Genomic DNA, 20,324 nt, shown 5'->3' with positions numbered 1-20,324 from the left:
GATTTTCGCGTTTTCAACAAAAAAAAAAAGAAAAAAAACAGTTACACAGAAGGCAATGAAGGCAATGACACATTATTTCAAACAATTGTCACTTTAATCTGAAACACAAGCAACTTTTTGCCTCACAGATTTTTAGTTTTACCCTGTTCTCGTTTGATTTTAACAATTAAGCGCGATGTTGACTTTGTAACCACACCTTATTGTTTTCAGGCTCCACGGATATTATGCTGAGGTACCAGGCCTCCCAGCTCCAGACTCCTTTTCCAATTTTATTTTTGTTTTTTTTCCTTTTCCGACCGACCGACCCAACATCAGAAAACGCATTCGACAATAAACGAAAAAAAAGGGAGATCGCCTTACAAGGCTTCTTAAAGTCCAGAAAATGGTCTGCAAGAAAAAGCTTGTTCGATTCTGTCGAAGTTATTGCAGAAAATATTGGTCCAGTTCTTTCCTTTGGAAGTTTATGAGTCAAACTGAAGGGGGCCCAGAACTGACTTGAAAAGAACAGCGAGGCCAATATTTTCTAATTCTTACCAAAACTCTGTCCGAGCAACAACGTTGAATTAAGTTTTATGAAATCTCTTCTTACAAAAATAATACAATGCATCCGCAGGCGCCGAAGATGCCGGCAGACAAATTTGTCGTTAAATTGATTCACCGGCCGACGGAAAAAGAAACACGCCAGCAGATTGTTTGTCTTTGGTGTAATTCTTTGACGAGCAATTCGGCCGTGGTGAAGCTAATTCTCTCTCAGTAAAAGGTCACGAAATAATTTAAAATATTGGACTGCTCTGGGAACCACTAAGCCACCAAGCACCGACAGCTCCTTTTATTTTTGTCGTGAACCAGTTTGCCACAAAGTTAAATAACGACAGTGCCCCAACTTTTCGCGGGTTTAATTTTTAATTCACCTTTTATGACGTGGAAGACTGAGGACCCCACAAATGTCTTAATACTGAAAACCCACAGGTGAGCATTGCGAAAGCGAGCGTTGGAAGAGCTATGATTTTCTATTTCTATGCCTGATACATATGGTTCTGTTCCTCTGATTGTTATGGTGCTCCCCTTAACGGTCCTTCGTACCTCTGGAGCACCGCTATCATACTGGCGATCTGAATGACAATGTCAATTTATACAAAAGCCCTGCTGAACACAAGATAAATTAGTAATTCCAGGCGTCTTCGTAGCTCGGGCTAGTTCCTCGGTACTTAAAAACTATGCAACCGTAAAAGCATATGAAATAGATGAGTCAGATTATTGTGGATATGAAAACAACCACTGAAAACCCAGCTAGAGTTTTTTTCTCGTGGAAATCTGGACCTCCTCAACTCCCACCCTAAGAAAAGCGCCGTCGAACTACGCTTCCCATCAGTGGTCAGGCCCCAAAAATGATTTCAGGAGCCTTCTGTTTTATTTTGTTTTACTTTATTTTCATTCAGTGCTCTCTATATACCTTGCTTATAATTTACTACAGCCAAACCTCTCCGCACGGACAACTCTTAATTACGGGCAGTTCAAGGGGTCCCAAAGAACCCAAAATTCTTGAAATCTTCACCTCTAGAATACAGACGCCTCCATAATACAGACTGCGCTCTGCGGCTTTCGTGTCCGTGTTAAAGCGGCTCTACTGTAGCTGAATTCTTTTTCCTATTAAACAATGCTATGTGTAAGTATGTAAAATGTTGTACTATTTTACAGGCGCAAAAAAACCTATTACAATTTGTAATATAATTGTAATGTATTCATAAAATGCACTTTGTATGGTTGTCCCGACAATTTCCCGGTTCCCATTTATACACCTGGGTGGAGAGAAGGAGAGTGAAGTGTCTCTCAAGAACACAACACAAAGACCACTGAAGGGCCCTAACATTGAACGCGTGCCATGCACACTTCGGTAGGCCATATTCATACTCTCGGTATTGGACTGGAACTAGCATGCAATGGAGGCTCATGCGGGGAAATATCATTAAAAAGAGATTGATGTCATGTACATTTGAAAAGATTCTCTACATTAGCCTCAGTTGCAAGCTAGTTCCAGTCCTATACCGAGAATGCGAATATGGTCTATTGCAATTTAACTAGGTTTTCAAGTGCTACGAGCCATGACAATTCTTTACTAAAGTGAATCGCAGTCAATGATAATGCCTTTTTTAGGGTTCGTCTACTTAATTATGCTGGACAAAAAATTGCCTCCAGAGCTCGAACTATGTTCGCCGGTCGAGACACAAAGGACCAAATGATCTTTCAATTTGAAAATTTTTTATCAATTACTGTTTACTGTCCAAAGCATTTAGACAGTCAAGAGTCTCTATGATTGCGGTAGGAAACAGGATAACACATGTTTTCCTTGCTCTCTTTTGTTCTGAATAAGCGGCTCCTCGTTGAACGTTTTTTGATCTGCAAGAGAAAATAAATGAGTACATTAACTGTCAACAAAGCAAGCAAATAGCTTAAAAACATCTCGCGCCAATTTGTCCTCCAATCAGAATTGAAGTAAAACCAAAATCAATCATGATTCGCTTGCACGCGTTTTTGTGTTTGCTCTGAGTTTTAGATCATCGTCTCTTAATTTTGATTGGTTCACTGGATTGCCTGTGTGATTTGTAATTCGCCAAAGTGATTTGATGCTTTCCATCATGCCAAAGATTCCGGAAATTTCGGTCGAAATTCAAACGGAAAGGTCCGTTTCGGTTTCTTCCGATCGGAATATCCGGGATCACCTCTGGAGATGGTCCACTTATTTCGGTCGGAATATTCCGATCGAAATTCGCCGTTCCAATTTTGACAAACCGCTTCATTGCCCTAATTAGGGAATTCGGAAAAGGCATTAAAATGGCAAGAGCCATTCCTATTGGTCCATTTTCCTCCGGTATTCCCACTGATCTCTGACCGGTCAGTTTAGCATAATGGAAAGCACCCATTATTATGGATTTGGTTTTACGACAATCGATTGAAAAGCACTTTATTCAGAAAAGTCTAGCAACTTTTCGGCATATTGTAACTTGCTGCATGTACCCCTCTTTATAATCACAAAAGGATTCTGCCATGAAACGTGTCAGAGACAACATCAGGACTTACCGTTGTAAGGCACACTTCAGATTTCTCTTCATCGCTGGCTGGAGGTGTTCCAGGACTGTTAGCCTCTTCGCGTGGTTTTGTCTGCTTTTGTCTGGCGCCAGGGTCTGTGCGGTTGCGACTCAATGCCTATATACCCATCAAAAACAAAAGTTAGCGTTTAAATTCAACTCCGTGTTGGTGACTTGTGGAATATCTGTACCCTTAAACAATTTATTGAGAAACTGGATAAAGAAGGCCCCTTCACATTTCTCAACCGTGAGTAGGAGCATCAGCTCATCATTTCCTGCAATTTTTGCAGCATATAGGAACTTTTCTTCACAGGAAAAACTGAAACTGAATGCAAACAATCAAAGTATTTTGTATTTTAAACGCTCGGAAGAGGAGAAACTATTGTTCCCGCTGAGCTCAAAAATTACGTTTATTATTATTGGTGAGTTAGCTTTTCTGTATCACTATTTATTTTAAAACTTTTATGCACTTAGTAATTAACATATTTAATTCTTAGCAGCATACAAAATTCATCTACCTTTTTACTGTTGTTATTTCCTGCGGTGGGATATGAGGACGATGTTTCAGGAAGACTTTCGGGCTGCAAGTCAAAGTAAAAATCATTCTTCAGATGTAGGTTAATAAACGAACTCTAATAAACTTGCTAAATTGTTGATCCCTAACCCTGAGCTGAGCTCGAAGTTTTCGTTTCCAAGTTGCTAAGCAACTGATCGCGCCATGATGTCGAATAATAAAAAACGGGATCTTGTTCCCCAGACTTAAAATTGTACTCGTTTGTCTTAAAAGCATACTCACGACATAGCATTACACTAACCACAACGCCCCTCTACTTCACTTTCCTTTTTTTTTTTGTTCCTCAGGCACAAGGCTATTTTTCTTCAAGCCCCCCTCTAAAAAATGAAGTGTTTCCTTACCGAGGAGAAGAGTCCTCTCCAAAGGTTTTCTAACCTATCGATCTGTCTTTGTCGATTATTCTGGTATTGTTGTAATCTTTTAAAATCTTTCTTCTCCTCATCGGACATTTCTGCTTGCGATGATTCCAGATCTTTGACTCGAAGCACCAAATCATTGTGCTCCGCTCTGAGACCATGATAGGCAAAGTCATAGAATTCTCTCTTCAAATCCTCGTTGCATTTACATGTTTCAGCTACCATAGCCTGAATGTCGCTGTATATCTTCTGTAAACTCTCGCTGAGTTTTGTCAAAAGATCCAATTTGACGGCAGTCTTCAACTTGTCTTCCTTTACTTCCGGTACTTGTAACGGGGATGTTACTTCTTTTTTAAGCTTTTCGTCGAGGCTTTTTAGCTGGATAGCGATTCGACGTTCTCTATCTTCTTGATCTGTGTCAGGATCATTTCTTGTCGCACCTGAAATGTCTTCCAATTCAGTGGCTGCGTCAACAGAATTGCCGAGACCCTGTATAGGCGATCAGATTAACATCTTGCAAAATGGCAAATTCAAATGACTTATCACTTGTGTGTTACCTGAATATTATTGATATCGTATATTCTGTAGAACCGTTACCTAGGGCATCCTTCTCCTTCTCTGCCCTCCCACGTGATAGTTTCCCGTGATAGAAATCTCGAGCTCATAATCTAATTGCTAAACTGGGAAGCGCGATTTTAAACCAATCAGCGCGCTTATTTTCTTTACGCTATTTTCTAAGCGTAAATCAACTATTTGCGGTACAATCGCTAAATTTGCAGTGATACGATATGGAAGGACGTATCCATTAATCATGAGCATTCTTTGCCGGCCCTTATACCTGTTCTTCATCGTCTTGCTGCTGTTTGCTCTGAATCGCCGGGTTCTCTTCAAGCTCCGAGACCCTAGTACGCAATGTGGTGCACTGTTTATGAAACAAAAATTCAACAGTATCACTAGCAGCAAACTCATTTTCAGGCACTGGCCCTTCTTGTAACCAGCAAAGATTTATCCGGTGCCCAGTCTTTCACTATAGGCTGACTCTGAAGCACTTGGGCAACAATGGAGCTCATTCTCGACGCCAGAGCTATTCTCTTTTGCGCATGACTGGTGACGCTAATAGCTCTGGGGAACCGGGCAAAATAATCTGTCCTGATTAGTTTCCTTTGGAAAAATGAAAGCGCTTCATGATCCATACAGTCCCTTTTTAAGGGGAACAATTGCTCATTGCTTAGTTCAAAAAAGCGAAGGTCTGAGGTCGAGAATGGAATGGAGCTCCAGATTGGCCCAATTTGAGTCGACTCGCGACTCCTTTGGGTCAGGAGTACCTATAAAATAGCTTGAAAGCTGTCAACTTACCTCAAGTTCAGAATCCTGGAGCCTTGTTGTCAATTGCTCGATCTTGCTACGCATTTCGGATTTCTTTTTGAAAAATAGATAAATAAATGAGCATGCAAGCAAGAAAGAAAGAGAAATCATCTGAAGCGGGTATTTCAGGTGTTGGAGAATTTTCAAGACTTAATTTTTTATGCTTCTTTTTCAGTCAAGTTGTCTACAAGTTTTTAGTTCTAAAGTAGACGTTTGGTTCATTTCACTTTCATCTTGTCTTAATCTTACCAAAAACTTAGGAATTCAATCAAGTGAATCGACGTCAGCATTATTGTAGTGAAAACCAATTCATCAAAAAGACTTACTTCTCGTTCAGTTTCTTCGTTCTTCTGTCTCGCGGTTGACAGTTTGTCTTCTAGTTCTTTAATTGTGCGACGCATTTTAATACCCTGTGTTGGTACAAAGAAAACCATGATACTCATTTTCAATAGGATGATCTTTACAATTATGTTTCGGTCAAGAAAATAATTCGATTACCTCTTCCTCTAGATTTCTGCAAATTGTTTGCATATGACTTATTTCCTTCTTAAATCTGTCATTCTGACATGAAAGAAAAAAAAAATCAAAAGTAATTTCTTTAAAAGCATGAAGAAAAGCGTTTGAACAGCTAGCAAATTCTCTGGGCTTTATTCCTAAATATTCACAACTAAGTGTACACAAGCAGTTGTTTCAAATCTTGGAGAAGGTCACCAAAGTTATTTTATGTCACATTTTCCCATCTGGGTGGGATAACAAGTTAACATTTCGCAATAAAACGACATTAGGATTACCGTGTGGGGCAAAATTTCACGTTTACTCCAATCTTAGGAACATACTAAAAACAATTTCAGGTTGAGAGCACGGCACTAGCGGGAGTTTATTTTCACAACTCAACAACAATGTAGAACCTGCGTCTTTTCAGCTCCATAACCAAATGTTTTAAAGGACATATTTAAAAATAAATGATGAGCTTGTATTATTGCATGTTTCAGTACAGTAGAAGATCTTTGGTTGTATGGTTGTCTGCATGTTTTCATTCTGAACTATTGGAAAAGATAACAAAATACCATAAAATGAAACGATTAACCGATTAGAAATGGTAACCTAAGAACATCTCCAGGTTCAAAAGGCAAAAAAGAAATTAATATTGTTTAGCCTCATTCCAAAAATTAGACTTTCTTACAAAACAAGGGTGTATCTGCGATTTTGTTTAAGTCTATGTTTAATTTCTACACAAGTTTACAGTAGACGTACTTGGGTGGTATCCATACACATTAATTCATCAGCCACGTTCTTCAACTCCGCTTTTACTAATGCATCAGCTAATTTTTCGACGGTAGCGTTTCGTCCCTCCCGACCCATCCAGCACACGAGGACTTCGATACAGCACTCCTTGGTGGCGCCGCCTTCATCCTTTTGGATCCTATTAATGTTGGCTTGGCTGTAGTCTAGGGCTCGTGCCAAGTCTCTCCACTTGCCTCCAATCTTTTCTGGCAGCTGGTAATCATTCATGTCTCTCTCCGTCATCTGATGACTCGGGTCCAGGCCCATTTGGATTGGATCCTGATCTGTAACACAACAGTAGCATAAATTAATATATAGATTTAGGCCAGCCTAAAAGCGTAGCTCCTGGGCCGGGTTGTTCAAAGCCCGATTAAGCTAACCCAGAAAAAGGTAGAATTTTGATTTGAGTTTTGTAACTTTGCGGTGAGGTTTCTGTATATTGTTTGGCCTTCTGTTTTGAGTTTTAATAATCACCATATACACAAAACAAAACAGCAAAAAACATTTATATAGAAGAAAAAATTATAATTCGATTAACTTTAATCCTGGGTTAGCGTAAACCGGCTTCCGAACAATCCTGCTCTGTTTACAACAAGCTAACCCAATATGAACCCGCGATCCAATCGATAACCAGCACTTGGTCAGCGGTCAACTTCAAAAAACACGTGACCTCGAGGAGCTGTAAACTTGAGCCCGCGATATGGTCACGTGATACTGGTCAGCGGATACCTTGTTTTGACAGGTGTCAATTGATCATAACATGGATGTCCAATATCAAGGAAGTACACGGTAAACCAAGGCTGCATATCTCTGTCAACCTATTACTTGGAGTATGGCCGCCATGTTGGGCAACTCCGCCGTCGTCGTCGTCGTCGTCGTGCGTACGCGCACAAGCAATACCGCTAGCCATGATAACCATGAGAAAATCAACTCATGGGTTTCCTTTTCTTTCCTATATGAGTGTGGGGCTCCGCTTGGCGGCCCTTCGGGCCGTCGGAGCTCCGCTATAAAAGCTACCGTTACGGCTAAAAAGGTTCCATGGGGCAAATCAACTTTTCATGCAGAAAAATGAAAAGGAACGCTATAAAAGGCTCTTTATTTGAGAACAGGGCTCGGACAAAAGTAGAAGTGCTTGTCTCGCCAAAAAAAAAAACAAAAAAAAAAAAAACAATCGGCAACGGACCTATTCGGGTGGGCTCGTAGCTATTCGGTTTCTCTCATGATTCCGTCGAGTGCTCGATCAGTTCAGCGTAAGCCATAAGAGTAGCAAGTTACTATTTTTGGAAAGCTTAATTTGGCGAATTTACTGATTCATGTTAATTAATATAGAAATCGCCGTTTTTTGTTGAGATCACCAAAATCTATCGGAACACGGCAAGGGAAACGCAATTAATCCCTATAACATTAAGCTTCCGCCTAAAATTGTAGTAACCTAGCTTATATTGAACATGCAAGAATCTGGTGTCAGAGGAAGCGTTATGCGTGCAATGGATTAATGTTCACGATGAAGGTCTGAAGGCCAGTCTCAGTTATTTCAATTTTGTTTATTTTCAATTAGTTATTACATATTTGGTATCTAATTCAAAAATAGTACCTTCAATACTGCAGAAAATCGCTGGGCTGTAGTGACCTGTGACCTAGGGGCGGGACGTGACTGATATGCCTAGGAATGCTTGATGAATGTTCTGCCACACTTAAGCAGGAGTTGCATCTTTACTTCAAATTAAACACCGACAGGGCGGAAATAGGGAGCTAAACAGTGGAAAAGACTTCTTTATCACTCACTCACTCAGTGAGTGAGTGCGATAATAATAAAAAAATGCGATAATAATAATAATAATAACAATAACAATAACAATAATAATGATAATAATAATAGTAATAATTTTAAAGTCTCTAAGGAATTTCGTCTGAATTACCAAGAGAGCATGAAATTTGCGGAGAATCTGAGAACAAACAATTGAAAGGGAAAGAGAATTAAACAAAGGATCAGATACACCAGTCATTATTATCCTACCAAACTTTAAGGAAACGAAATTTTTCGTCCGCCGCCTGTTATCCCTTGTCAGACATTATTGACTAGCCACCCCGGAAATAATGAAACATCAAGGCCTTTCAGAACGATGTTGCAAACTTCTAGCAGGGAGCTGTGCACTTATATTAACGTACTTACCCATATCAACAGATTTACAAGACACTTCTACTATGTCTTCTGGCCGAGTTTTCTAGTCCAGTCAAGTTGAGAGGGCTAGTGATCGAAACGGCAGAGATCAGGCTCAAACAAGACTTGAACATTTAAGACATTAACGAAAGATTTCCACGAGTTGTTATCGATCTGTCAAATACTATGTTAAATTAACAAGAACTCGGAACTGTTTGAATGTACTTTGGAGAATCGAGCTGTTATTAGCTTGAATAAGTTAAAGTGAATTCCTGATTTCCTGTCGTGTCGTAATTGTTTGATTATGCAATATAGACTGATAGCTTAATACGGCTATATATGAGAGGACATACATCAACAGAATATTGTTACTATAGATACTGACTCACTTTTTTTTCAGTAAGGACTCGGCGATGACCAGAAACAGAAGATGCAGTGTCTTGAAGGGTGCAAAGAGATGCTTCACCGTGCAAGAAGAAGCTAAGATGGTTTTATTTCCTCCCTGAGCTCGGTGGACCATGGATTAACTGACGGGGTTTTACCCGCCGAGTTTACTAAACAAGCAATTTGAAAACTGCTTATGTCATCAATGTCATCATTAAGTCGTGTCAGATTGGGTATATCACGAATTACTTCCACGCTCGTCAGTCCATGCATGCTTAAAAAAATAGGCTGAACCACTTTCACTGCGTGCCAACTGGAAGACACAGCCGATGCAGTAGCGATTGTTTTTCTTAAAGACTGTGGAGACCAAGAGAGCGTGACCTGCGTTACACTCGTCACACAATCTCCTGCAGAACGTAAAGGGACAATAAGCAGTGTTAAAGAAGAACTAAATATAAATTCATTTCCGACTCAGGTCATAAATGGAGCCACTGGCAACCGCCTGCCGCCGAACATGCCATGGATGGAACATTTAGTGGCAAATTGCTCTGGTGCAGCACCGGTAATTGGCCATATGGAAGGGCTTATCAAAGAAACAAATAAATTAAACAATTTTATTGTTTAATTTTAAAATTATCCTCTAGCCTAAGTTTATACTACTTGATACTCTTCGAACGAGTGAATTTTCCTTATCATGGCATTCTTCATGTCAATTTTCATAAGAAAAAATTTCTGCCAATTTGTCAACCCTCAGGTCAAGTTTGTCTGGCTAAGTGTTAAGTCTGTTACATATAATAACAGCAACAAATTGCAATGATGAAACTTCTTTCGCGCCCCTGGGGCCAGTTTCTCGAAGGTTCGGAAAAATTTTCGCACCCGGAAAGCCATAGCAAAATTTCAAACCTTATGAATACAGAGCTGTTTTATTCACATATTCTTAATGTAAAGAGAGGTTCTCTTCATACAAGGAGTTTCAGGCATATACACCACTCGGTTTTTAGGTACAGATTAACTAAAAATGGTTTGCGGGCCCGAAAAGTTTCCAGGGTTGTCGAGAAACGTGCCCCTGGTTTTGATTCACTTTCGGCAAAAAAGGCTATTCCCCGGTCTATTTTGGACATTACAAATGCCAAATGCTTGCTCTTTTGTGTCGAGTCTCTCATGCATGTCTCTCAAATACGTCTAATGTTTGAAATGGGTTATCTCGCAGTCTCCCGTCAGCGGCGCCAAAGTTCAGTTGTCATCACTCAAAATGGGCCCCTGACTTATTGAGAGGTCTTGGAAACAAAGGTTATAACTTCACAGCAATTTTCATTGCACATTATTGGTTCGGATTCAAGATGCAGCCAGGCTTGCTTTTATAAAACCTCAATTCTACCAAATTAACCATTTACTTGTGCTGATTTAAGGAATCGAGGTCCACCAATCGCCCACTTTTTTGTTCTTACCACATTTCGACGTCATCTGTGATTGATTTCTGTCAGCTGCATGTTAAAGAAAAGCACAATTTTTTTCCAAAACTTTCTTTTTCTCCATAATTCTGTCCAATTGACCAATCTTAGCCTCTAACGAGCAACATTTGGCTCGATGAAGGATTTTATACATTTTTCTTTAAACATTGCAATGTTAGACATCGTATTATGCTATCAGAGACGACGATTATCGAGAAATTATAGGACTTTGCAGCTTCCTTTTCCTGTGCTACTTACGTTCCTCTGGCTGTTGATGGCTCACTTGATTTTATTTTCGTCACAAAAGAACTTTACTGTCTATTTAACCGAACTCGAGAATTTCTACAGTTGATTCAATGGCCAATTCTTTGTGTGAGATGCGCCGGCAGGGAATCATGGTAGTTGTATTCATCTTCGACTGGATATTTACAGCTATCATCATTCTCTGCAGGCGCGGGTCTCATTTTTAATTCACCTTTTATGGCGTGGACGACTGGGGACGAGGTACTGTTCGTAGCCTACAAATGCCTTAGTGTTGAAAATCTACTGGTGAGCATTGCGAAAGCTAGCGCTGGAAGCGCTATGATTTTCTCTTTCTATGCATACATGTGGTTTTGTTCCTCTGATTGTTATGGTGCTCCCCTTAACGGCCCTCTGGAGCTCCGCTATCATACTGGCGATCTGGATAACAATGTCAATTTATACACAGGCCTTGCTCAACGCAAGATAATAGGCCCTTTGCAGCTAAGCCATCACGTGACCTACTTTTCATAAAATTATGGGCTATAACTTAACGAATGCCAGAAATGGAAAAAGCATGTCGAAAATATCAAAATGGCCAAGTTTGAGGCCCCCATCATCAGAGAATGAGATTTTATGATGGTTTGAATTTTTGAAAGAATAAGAAAATTTGTATGGGAAAATGTTGCTGGAGAGCAAGACCTTGCTCTCCAGCAACATTTGCCATACGAATCCTCTAAATTTTCCGAAAATTCAAACTATGGTATAAACTTACTCCTTTTTTTCCTGGGGCCTCAAACTTGGCCTGTTTGGTATTTTCGATGCGCTCTTTCCATTTCTGGCATTCTTTAAGTTATAGCCCATAATACAAAAATTTTTTAGGAAAAATTTGGTCACGTGACCCCAGCTGCAAAGGGCCTATTTAGTGAGTCCGTGTATCTTCGTAGCTGAGGCTAGTTCTTCGGTACTTTAGAACTATGCAACCCAACTAAGCGTATGAAAGAAATGAGTCAAATTATTGTAGATATGAAATCAACCACTGAAAACCCAGCTGAATTTTTTTTTTTTATGGAAACCTGTACTTTCTCAACCCCCACCCTGAGAAGAGCGCCGTCAGACTACGTTTCCCATCAGTGGGTCACGCCCCAAAAATGGTTTCAGGAGCCTTTTGTTTATTTTGTTTTATTTGATTTTCATTCAGTGCTTTCTATATACCTGGCTTATAATTTACTACAGCCAAACCTCTCCGTACGGACAACTGTTAATTACGGGCAGTTCAAGTGGTCCCAATGAACCAAGAATTCTTGCAATCTTCACCTCTATTATAGAGACGCCCCCACAATACAGACTGCGCTCTGCGGCTTTGGTGTCCGAGTTAAAGCGGCTCTACTGTGGCTGAATTGTTTTTGATATTAAACAATGCTATGTGTAAGTATGTAAAATGTTGTACTATTTTACAGGCGCAAAAAAACCTATTACAATTTGTAATATAATTGTAATGCATACAAAAAATACATCTTGTATGATTGTCTCGACAATTTCCCGGTTCCCATTTATACACCTGGGTGGAGAGAAGTGCTGTGAGAGTGAAGTTTCTTTCAAGAACACAACACAAAGACCACTGAAGGGTCCTAACATTGAACGCGTGCCATGCACACTTCGGTAGGCCATATTCATACTCTCGGTATTGGACTGGAACTAGCATGCAATGGAGGCTCATGCGGGGAAATATCATTAAAAACAGATTGATGTCATTAACATTTGAAATGATTCTCCACATTAGCCTCAGTTGCAAGCTAGTTCCAGTCCTATACCGAGAATACGAATATGGTCTATTGCAATTTAACTAGGTTTTCAAGTGCCACGAACCATGACAATTCTTTACTAAAGTGAATCGCAGTCAATGATAATCGCTTTTTTTAGGGTTCGTCTACTTAATTATGCTGGCCAAACATTGCGTCCAGAGCTCGAACTATGTTCGCCGGTCGAGACACAAAGGACCAAATAATCTTTCAACTTGAAAGTTTTTTATCAATTACTGTTTACTGTCCAAAGCATTTAGACAGTCAAGAGTCTCTATGAGTGCGGTAGGAAACAGGATAACACATGTTTTCCTTGCTATCTTTTGCTTTGAATAAACGGCTGCTCTTTGAACGTTTTTTGATCTGTAATAGAAAATAAATGAGTACAGTAACTGTCAACAAAGCAAGCAATTGGCTTTAAAATATCTCGCACCAATTTGTCCTCCAATCAGAATTGAAGTAAAACCAAAAAGCAATCACGATTCGCTTGCACAAGTTTTTGTGTTTGCTCTGAGTTTTAGATCATCGTCACTGCATTGCCTGTGTGATTTGTAATTCGCCAAAGTGATTTGATGCTTTCCATTATGCCAAAGATTCCGGAAATTTCGGTCGAAATTCAAACGGAAAGGTCCGTTTCGGTTTCTTCCGATCGGAATATCCGGGATCACCTCTGGAGATGGTCCACTTATTTCGGTCGGAATATTCCGATTGACAAACCGCTTCATTGCCCTAATTAGGGAATTCGGAAAAGGCATTAAAATGGCAAGAGCCATTCCAATTGGTTGGCCCGGTTTAATCGGAAAATGTCGTTCCATTTTCCTCGGGTATTCCCGCTGATCTCTGACCGGTCGGTTTGGCATAATGGGAAGCACCCATTATTTTGCATTTGGTTTTACGACAATCGATTGAAAACTACTTTATTCAGAAAAGTCTAGCAACTTTTCGGCATATTGTAACTTGCTGCATGTACCCCTCTTTATAATCACAAAAGGATTCTGCCATGAAACATGTCAGAGACAACATCAGGACTTACCGTTGTAAAGCACACTTCAGATTTCTCTTCATCGCTGGCTGGAGGTGTTCCAGGACTGGCAGCCTCTTCGCGTGGTTTTGTTTGCTTTTGTCTGGCGCCAGGGTCTGTGCGGTTGCGACTCAATGCCTATATACCCATCAAAAACAAAAGTTAGCGTTTAAATTCAACTCCGTGTTGGTGGCTTGTGGAATATCTGTACCCTTAAACAATTTATTGAGAAACTGGATAAAGAAGGCCCCTTCACATTTCTCAAACGTGAGTAGGAGCATCAGCTCATCATTTCCTGCAATTTTTGCAGCATATAGGAACTTTTCTTCACAGGAAAAACTGAAACTGACTGCAAACAATCAAAGCATTTTGTATTTTAAACGCTCGGAAGAGGAAAAACTATTGTTCCCGCTGAGCTCAAAAATTACGTTTATTATTATTGGTGAGCCAGCTTTTCTGTATCACTATTTATTTTAAAACTTTTATGCACTTTGTAATTAACATATTTAATTCTTAGCAGCTTATAGAATTCATCTACCTTTTTACTGTTGTTATTTCCTCCGGTGGGATATGAGGACGATGATTCAGGAAGACTTTCCGACTGCAAGTCAAAGTAAAAATCATTCTTCAGATGTAGGTTAATAAACGAACTCTAATTAACTTGCTAAATTGTTGATCCCTAACCCTAAGCTGAGCCCGCAGTTTTCGTTTCCAAGTTGCTAAGCAACTGATCGCGCCATGATGTCGAATAATAAAAAACGGGATCTTGTTCCCCAGACTTAAAATTGTACTCGTTTGTCTTAAAAGCATACTCACGACATAGCATTACACTAACCACAACGCCCCTCTACTTCACTTTCCTTTTTTTTTGTTCGCCAAGCACAAGGCTATTTTTCTTCAAGCCCCCCTCTTTAAAAAATGAAGTGTTTCCTTACCGAGGAGAAGAGTCCTCTCCAAAGGTTTTCTAACCTATCGATCTGTCTTTGTCGATTATTCTGGTATTGTTGTAATCTTTTAAAATCTTTCTTCTCCTCATCGGACATTTCTGCTTGCGATGATTCCAGATCTTTGACTCGAAGCACCAAATCATTGTGCTCCGCTCTGAGACCATGATAGGCAAAGTCATAGAATTCTCTCTTCAAATCCTCGTTGCATTTACATGTTTCAGCTACCATAGCCTGAATGTCGCTGTACATATTCTGTAAACTCTCGCTGAGTTTTGTCAAAAGATCCAATTTGACGGCAGTCTTCAATCTGTCTTCCTTTACTACCGGTACTTGTAACAGCGACGTTAGTTCCCTTTTAAGCTTTTCGTCGAGGCTTCTTAGCTGGATAGCGATTCGACGTTCTCTATCTTCTTGATCTGTGTCAGGATCATTTCTTGTCGCACCTGAAACGTCTTCCAATTCAGTGGCTGCGTCAACAGAATTGCCGAGACCCTGTATAGGCAATCAGATTAACATCTTGCAAAATGGCAAATTCAAATGACTTATCACTTGTGTGTTACCTCATCCTTCTCCTTCTCTGCTCTCCCACGTGATAGTTTCCCGTGATAGAAATCTCGAGCTCATAATCTAACATGATTGCTAAACTAGGAAACGCGATTTTAAACCAATCAGCGCGCTTATTTTCTTTACGCTATTTTCTAAGCGTAAATCAACTATTTGCGGTACAATCGCTAAATTTGCAGTGATACGATATGGTAGGACGTATCCATTAATCATGAGCATTCTTTGCCGGCCCTTATACCTGTTCTTCATCGTCTTGCTGCTGTTTGCTCTGAATCGCCGGGTTCTCTTCAAGCTCCGAGACCCTAGTACGCAATGTGGTGCACTGTTTATGAAACAAAAATTCAACAGTATCACTAGCAGCAAACTCATTTTCAGGCACTGGCCCTTCTTGTAACCAGCAAAGATTTATCCGGTGCCCAGTCTTTCACTATAGGCTGACTCTGAAGCACTTGGGCAACAATGGAGCTCATTCTCGACACCAGAGCTATTCTCTTTTGCGCATGACTGGTTACGCTAATAGCTCTGGGGAATCGGGCAAAATAATCTGTCCTGATTAGTTTCCTTTGGAAAAATGAAAGCGCTTCATGATCCATACAGTCCCTTTTTAAGGGGAACAATTGCTCATTGCTTAGTTCAAAAAAGCGAAGGTCTAAGGCCGAGAATGGAATGGAGCTCCAGATTGGCCCAATTTGCGTCGACTCGCGACTCCTTTCGGTCAGGAGTACCTATAAAATAGCTTGAAAGCTGTCAACTTACCTCAAGTTCAGAATCCTGGAGCCTTGTTGTCAATTGCTCGATCTTGCTACGCATTTCGGATTTCTTTTTGAAAAATAGATAAATAAATGAGCAAGCAAGCAAGAAAGAAAGAGAAATCATCTGAAGGTATTTCAGGTGTTGAAGAATTTTCAAGACTTCATTTTTAATGTTTCTTTTTCACTCAAGTTGTCTACAAGTTTTTAGTTCTAAAGTAGACGTTTGGTTCATTTCACTATCATCTTGTCTTAATCTTACCAAAAACTTAGGAATTCAATCAAGAGAGTCGACGTCAGCATTATTGTAGTGAAAACCAATTCATCAAAAAGACTTACTTCTCGTTCAGTTTCTTCGTTCTTCTGTCTCGCGGTTGACAGCTTGTCTTCTAGTTCTTTAATTGTGCGACGCATTTTAATACCCTGTGTTGGTACAAAGAAAACCATGATACTCATTTTCAATAGGACGATCTTTACAATTATGTTTCGGTCAAGAAAATAATTCGATTACCTCTTCCTCTAGATTTCTGCAAATCGTTTGCATATGACTTATTTCCATCTTAAATCTGTCATTCTGACATGAAAGAAAAAAAATCAAAAGTAATTTCTTTAAAAGCATGAAGAAAAGCGTTTGAACAGCTAGCAAATTCTCTGGGCTTTATTCCTAAATATTCACAACTAAGTGTACACAAGCAGTTGTTTCAAATCTTGGAGAAGATCACCAAAGTTATTTATGTCACATTTTCCCGTCTGGGTGGGATAACAAGTTAACATTTCGTCATAAAACGACATTATGATTACCGTGTGGGGCAAAATTTCACGTTTACTCCAATCTTAGGAACATACTAAAAACAATTTCAGGCTGAGAGCACGGCACTAGCGGGAGTTTATTTTCACAACTTTTCAACAATGTAGAACCTGCGTCTTTTCAGCTCAATAACCAAATGTTTTAAAGGAGATATTTAAAAATAAATGATGAGCTTGTATTATTGCATGTTTCAGAACAGTAGAAGATCTTTGGTTGTATGGTTGTCTGTATGTTTTCATTCTGAACTATTGGAAAAGATAACAAAATACTATAAAATGAAATGATTAACCGATTAGAAATGGTAACCTAAGAACATCTCCAGGTTCAAAAGGCAAAAAAAGAAATTAAGATCGTTCAGCCTCATCCCAAAAATTAGACTTTCTTACAAAACAAGGGTGTAACTGCGATTTCATTCAAGTTTACGTTTAATTTCTACACTAGTTTACAGTACACGTACTTGGGTGGTATCCATACGCATCAATTCATCAGCTACGTTCTTCCGCTCTGCTTTTACCAAAGCCTCAGCTAATTTTTCGACGGTAGCGTTCCGTCCCTCCCGACCCATCCAGCGCACGAGAACTGCTATACAACACTCCTTAGTGCAGCCGCCTTGTTCCTTATGGATCGAATCAATGTCGGCTTGCTTGTAGTCTAGGGTTCGCGCTAAGTCTTTCCACTTCTCTCCAATCTTCCCTGGCAGCTGGTAATCATGGATGTCTCTCTCGATCATCTTATGACTCGGGTCCAGGCCCATTTGGATTGGATCCGGATCTGTAACACAACAGTAGTATTCATGAAAGTGAAGAATGATCATTGCAGTTAATTTTCCAATTTAAGCAATTGGAAAGAAGAAGCCTGAAGAAATCAGGGCTTCAAGGGCTTCAAGGGCATCGCACCGGCATCGCGGAGGTCACGGGTTCGAATCCCGTTGAAGCCCTGATTTTTTCAGGCTTCTTCTTTCCAATTGCTTAAATTGGAAAATTAACTGCGATGATCATTCTTCACTTTCATCTACAACCGTAGTTCATATATGAATTATTTCTTATAAACTTCACATCAGTAGCATTAATTAAAGCTAGCGTTATGCGGCTAAAAGGGTTCCTTGGAGCAAAGCAACTTTTCAGGCAGAAAATAAAAGGAACGCTGTAAAATTTTCATATGAGAATAGGGCTCTGGCTAAAGTGCGTGCCTCACAAAAAAAGTCGTAATGGACCTATTCGGGTGGTCTCGTAGCCCTTCGGTTTCTCTCGTGATTCCCTCGAGTGCTCGATCAGCCCAGCATAATTAAGCCATAAGAGTTGCACCAAGCTTATAACTTTAGGTTACTATTTTTCGAAGGCTTAATTTGGAGAATTTAATGATTCACGTTAATTAATCTAAAAATCGTTTTTTTTTTTTGTTTAGATCACCAAAATCAATCGAAATATCAAGGGAAACGCAATCGCTATAAAATTTAGCTTCCGCCTAAAATTGTAGTAAGCTTATATTGAACAAGCGTTTGGTGTCAAGCTTTATGCGTGCAATGGATTAATATTCTTGAGAAGGATCTGAAGGCCAGTATCAGTCATTCATTAATTTTGAATTAGTTATTGTACATATGGTATCTAATTCAAAAATGTTAGTAGAATTTTCAATCTCGTTCCCAGAGCCCACGTGTCTTTTGGTCAGCGCCAAGACACGGAGCTCTGGAATAATCAATCTCCAGACTCCAAGATTTTAGGAATTCTGGTTTCACGGCGCATGCGTGCCTTGGTTTAAAGCACGGCAATCTCGTTCCCAGAGCCCACTCGTCTTTTGATTGGCGCTGACCAAAAGACACGTGGGCTCTGTGAACGAGATTGCCATGTTTTAAACCAAGGCACGCATGCGCCGTAAAACCGGAACTCTTAAAATCTTGGAGTCTGGAAATTGATTACTCCAGAGCTCCGTGGGCTCTGGGAACGAGGTTGTAGAATTTTCATTGTTATGCTGCACCTCTGTGGCACACGCGAAGGTACTAAGATATGGGCCAAAATAATTTCCGCGCATGCGAAGAAGTGCAGCAGGGTGGAGGTTTCCGTCGCTGAGGGGAGGTGGGTGGGGCAAAAAGCGAACTCTGAACAGACCTCTCGGGGCATGAACGCATAAAAGAACGATTTCAAGCGCGGAGGGCGTATAAATACCCTGCTCAATACCCATGGGTATTACAAGTGTCTCTGGAGGAAAAGCATGCTAATTTATGTAGCACGCGATGCCATTTCCGGCGCAAACATATCAGTGAAAATAGTACAAATACGTAAGATACATGCAGAAAATTGCAGGCTCTAGTGATCCGTGACCTAGCGGCGAGACGTGACTCAATGCATTGGAATGCCAGGTGAACATGCTGCGACACCAGTACAGAAATTGTCTCTTTACTTCTAATGAAACACCGGCAGGGCAGAAATATATAGGGAGCCAAACAGGGGAAACGACAGTTTAATCAGTCAAGTTAGTGCAGAAAAAAGTTTAGCGAACATTAATAAAAATAATAAATAGTAAAAAAGTCTTTGAGGATTGTGCAAGATTACTTAAGATCATGCGAACAGGCTCCCGGCGAGGACGGACAAAAAAAAATTGTTCGGGCTCACCGGGAGCCTATTCACAGGCTAACTTAAGATAGCATGAAAATCTGAGAACAAACAAAAGGGAAATGAATTGAACATGACATTAGATACACCAATCATTATTATCCTAATTTTCCGTAGGCCGTCACTTCTAGGAGTAGAAGGGTGAGACATTATTCGCTAGCCACCCGGAAATAATGAAACATCAATGATTTTCTTGACGATATTGTAACATTCTACCAGATAGTTGCGTACTTATACTAGTGTACTTACCCATATCTGTGGCTGTACACGACATTTCTCCAGTTATCATTCTCTGGCCGAGTGTTCTAGTCCAGTTAAGTTGAGAGAGCTAGTGATCGAAACTGCAGAGGTCAGGCTCAAGCAAGACTCGAAGATTTAAGAAATTAGCAAGAGATTTTTGCACAGAGTTGTGATCGATCTGTTCACCATTGTGTTAAATTAACAAGAACTTGTAACTGTTTGGAGAATCGAGCTGTGTTAGCTTGTCAAAGTTATATTGACCGTCCTGATTTCCTGTCATGTGGAAATTGTTTGATCATGCAGTACAATCTGATAGGTTAATACGGCTATATATGAGGAAATACATCAATAGATTATTGTTACTATAAATACTGACTCACTCTTTTTTTCAGTAAGGACCGTCTCGGCAATGAGCAGAAACAGAAAAATACAATGTATTCAGTGCAGGCTGCAGAAGATGCTTCAGCGTGCAAGAAGCAGCGCAGACGTCTTCATTTCCGCATCAAAACCCGATGGACCGTGGATCAAACCGGGGATTTCCCCGGCCGCTGTGTACTAAAAACTGCTTATGTCATCAGAGTCATCATCAGGGGGTATATCACGAATTATCTCCACACTCGTCGGTCCATGTATGCTCAAAAAAATAGGTTGAACCACTTTCACTGCGCGCCAACTGGAAGACA

General features: G+C 40.1%; 1 protein-coding gene across 2 annotated transcripts in view; it reads right to left on the bottom strand.

Moving 5' to 3' along the window:
- Window positions 1–49: 49 nt before the first annotated feature.
- LOC145465567 (uncharacterized) overlaps window positions 50–20,324 on the bottom strand; it is a 117,818-nt gene continuing 97,543 nt past the window's right edge. For both annotated transcript variants that reach the window (XM_081449341.1, XM_081449342.1), the window contains 7 exons: window positions 14,660–15,163; window positions 14,263–14,325; window positions 13,737–13,862; window positions 4,002–4,505; window positions 3,605–3,667; window positions 3,079–3,204; window positions 50–2,397 (listed from right to left, as the gene is read on the bottom strand). In XM_081449341.1, the coding sequence (XP_081305467.1) occupies window positions 2,299–2,397; window positions 3,079–3,204; window positions 3,605–3,667; window positions 4,002–4,505; window positions 13,737–13,862; window positions 14,263–14,325; window positions 14,660–15,163 (1,485 nt within the window). In that variant the 3' untranslated portion in view covers window positions 50–2,298. The remainder of the gene's footprint in view (window positions 2,398–3,078; window positions 3,205–3,604; window positions 3,668–4,001; window positions 4,506–13,736; window positions 13,863–14,262; window positions 14,326–14,659; window positions 15,164–20,324) is intronic.

The sequence above is a fragment of the Orbicella franksi genome, chromosome 13, assembly GCF_964199315.1.
Source record: "Orbicella franksi chromosome 13, jaOrbFran1.1, whole genome shotgun sequence".
In the NCBI taxonomy this organism is placed as follows: Eukaryota; Metazoa; Cnidaria; class Anthozoa; order Scleractinia; family Merulinidae; genus Orbicella; species Orbicella franksi.
This window is presented reverse-complemented; position numbering and strand designations above follow the sequence as displayed.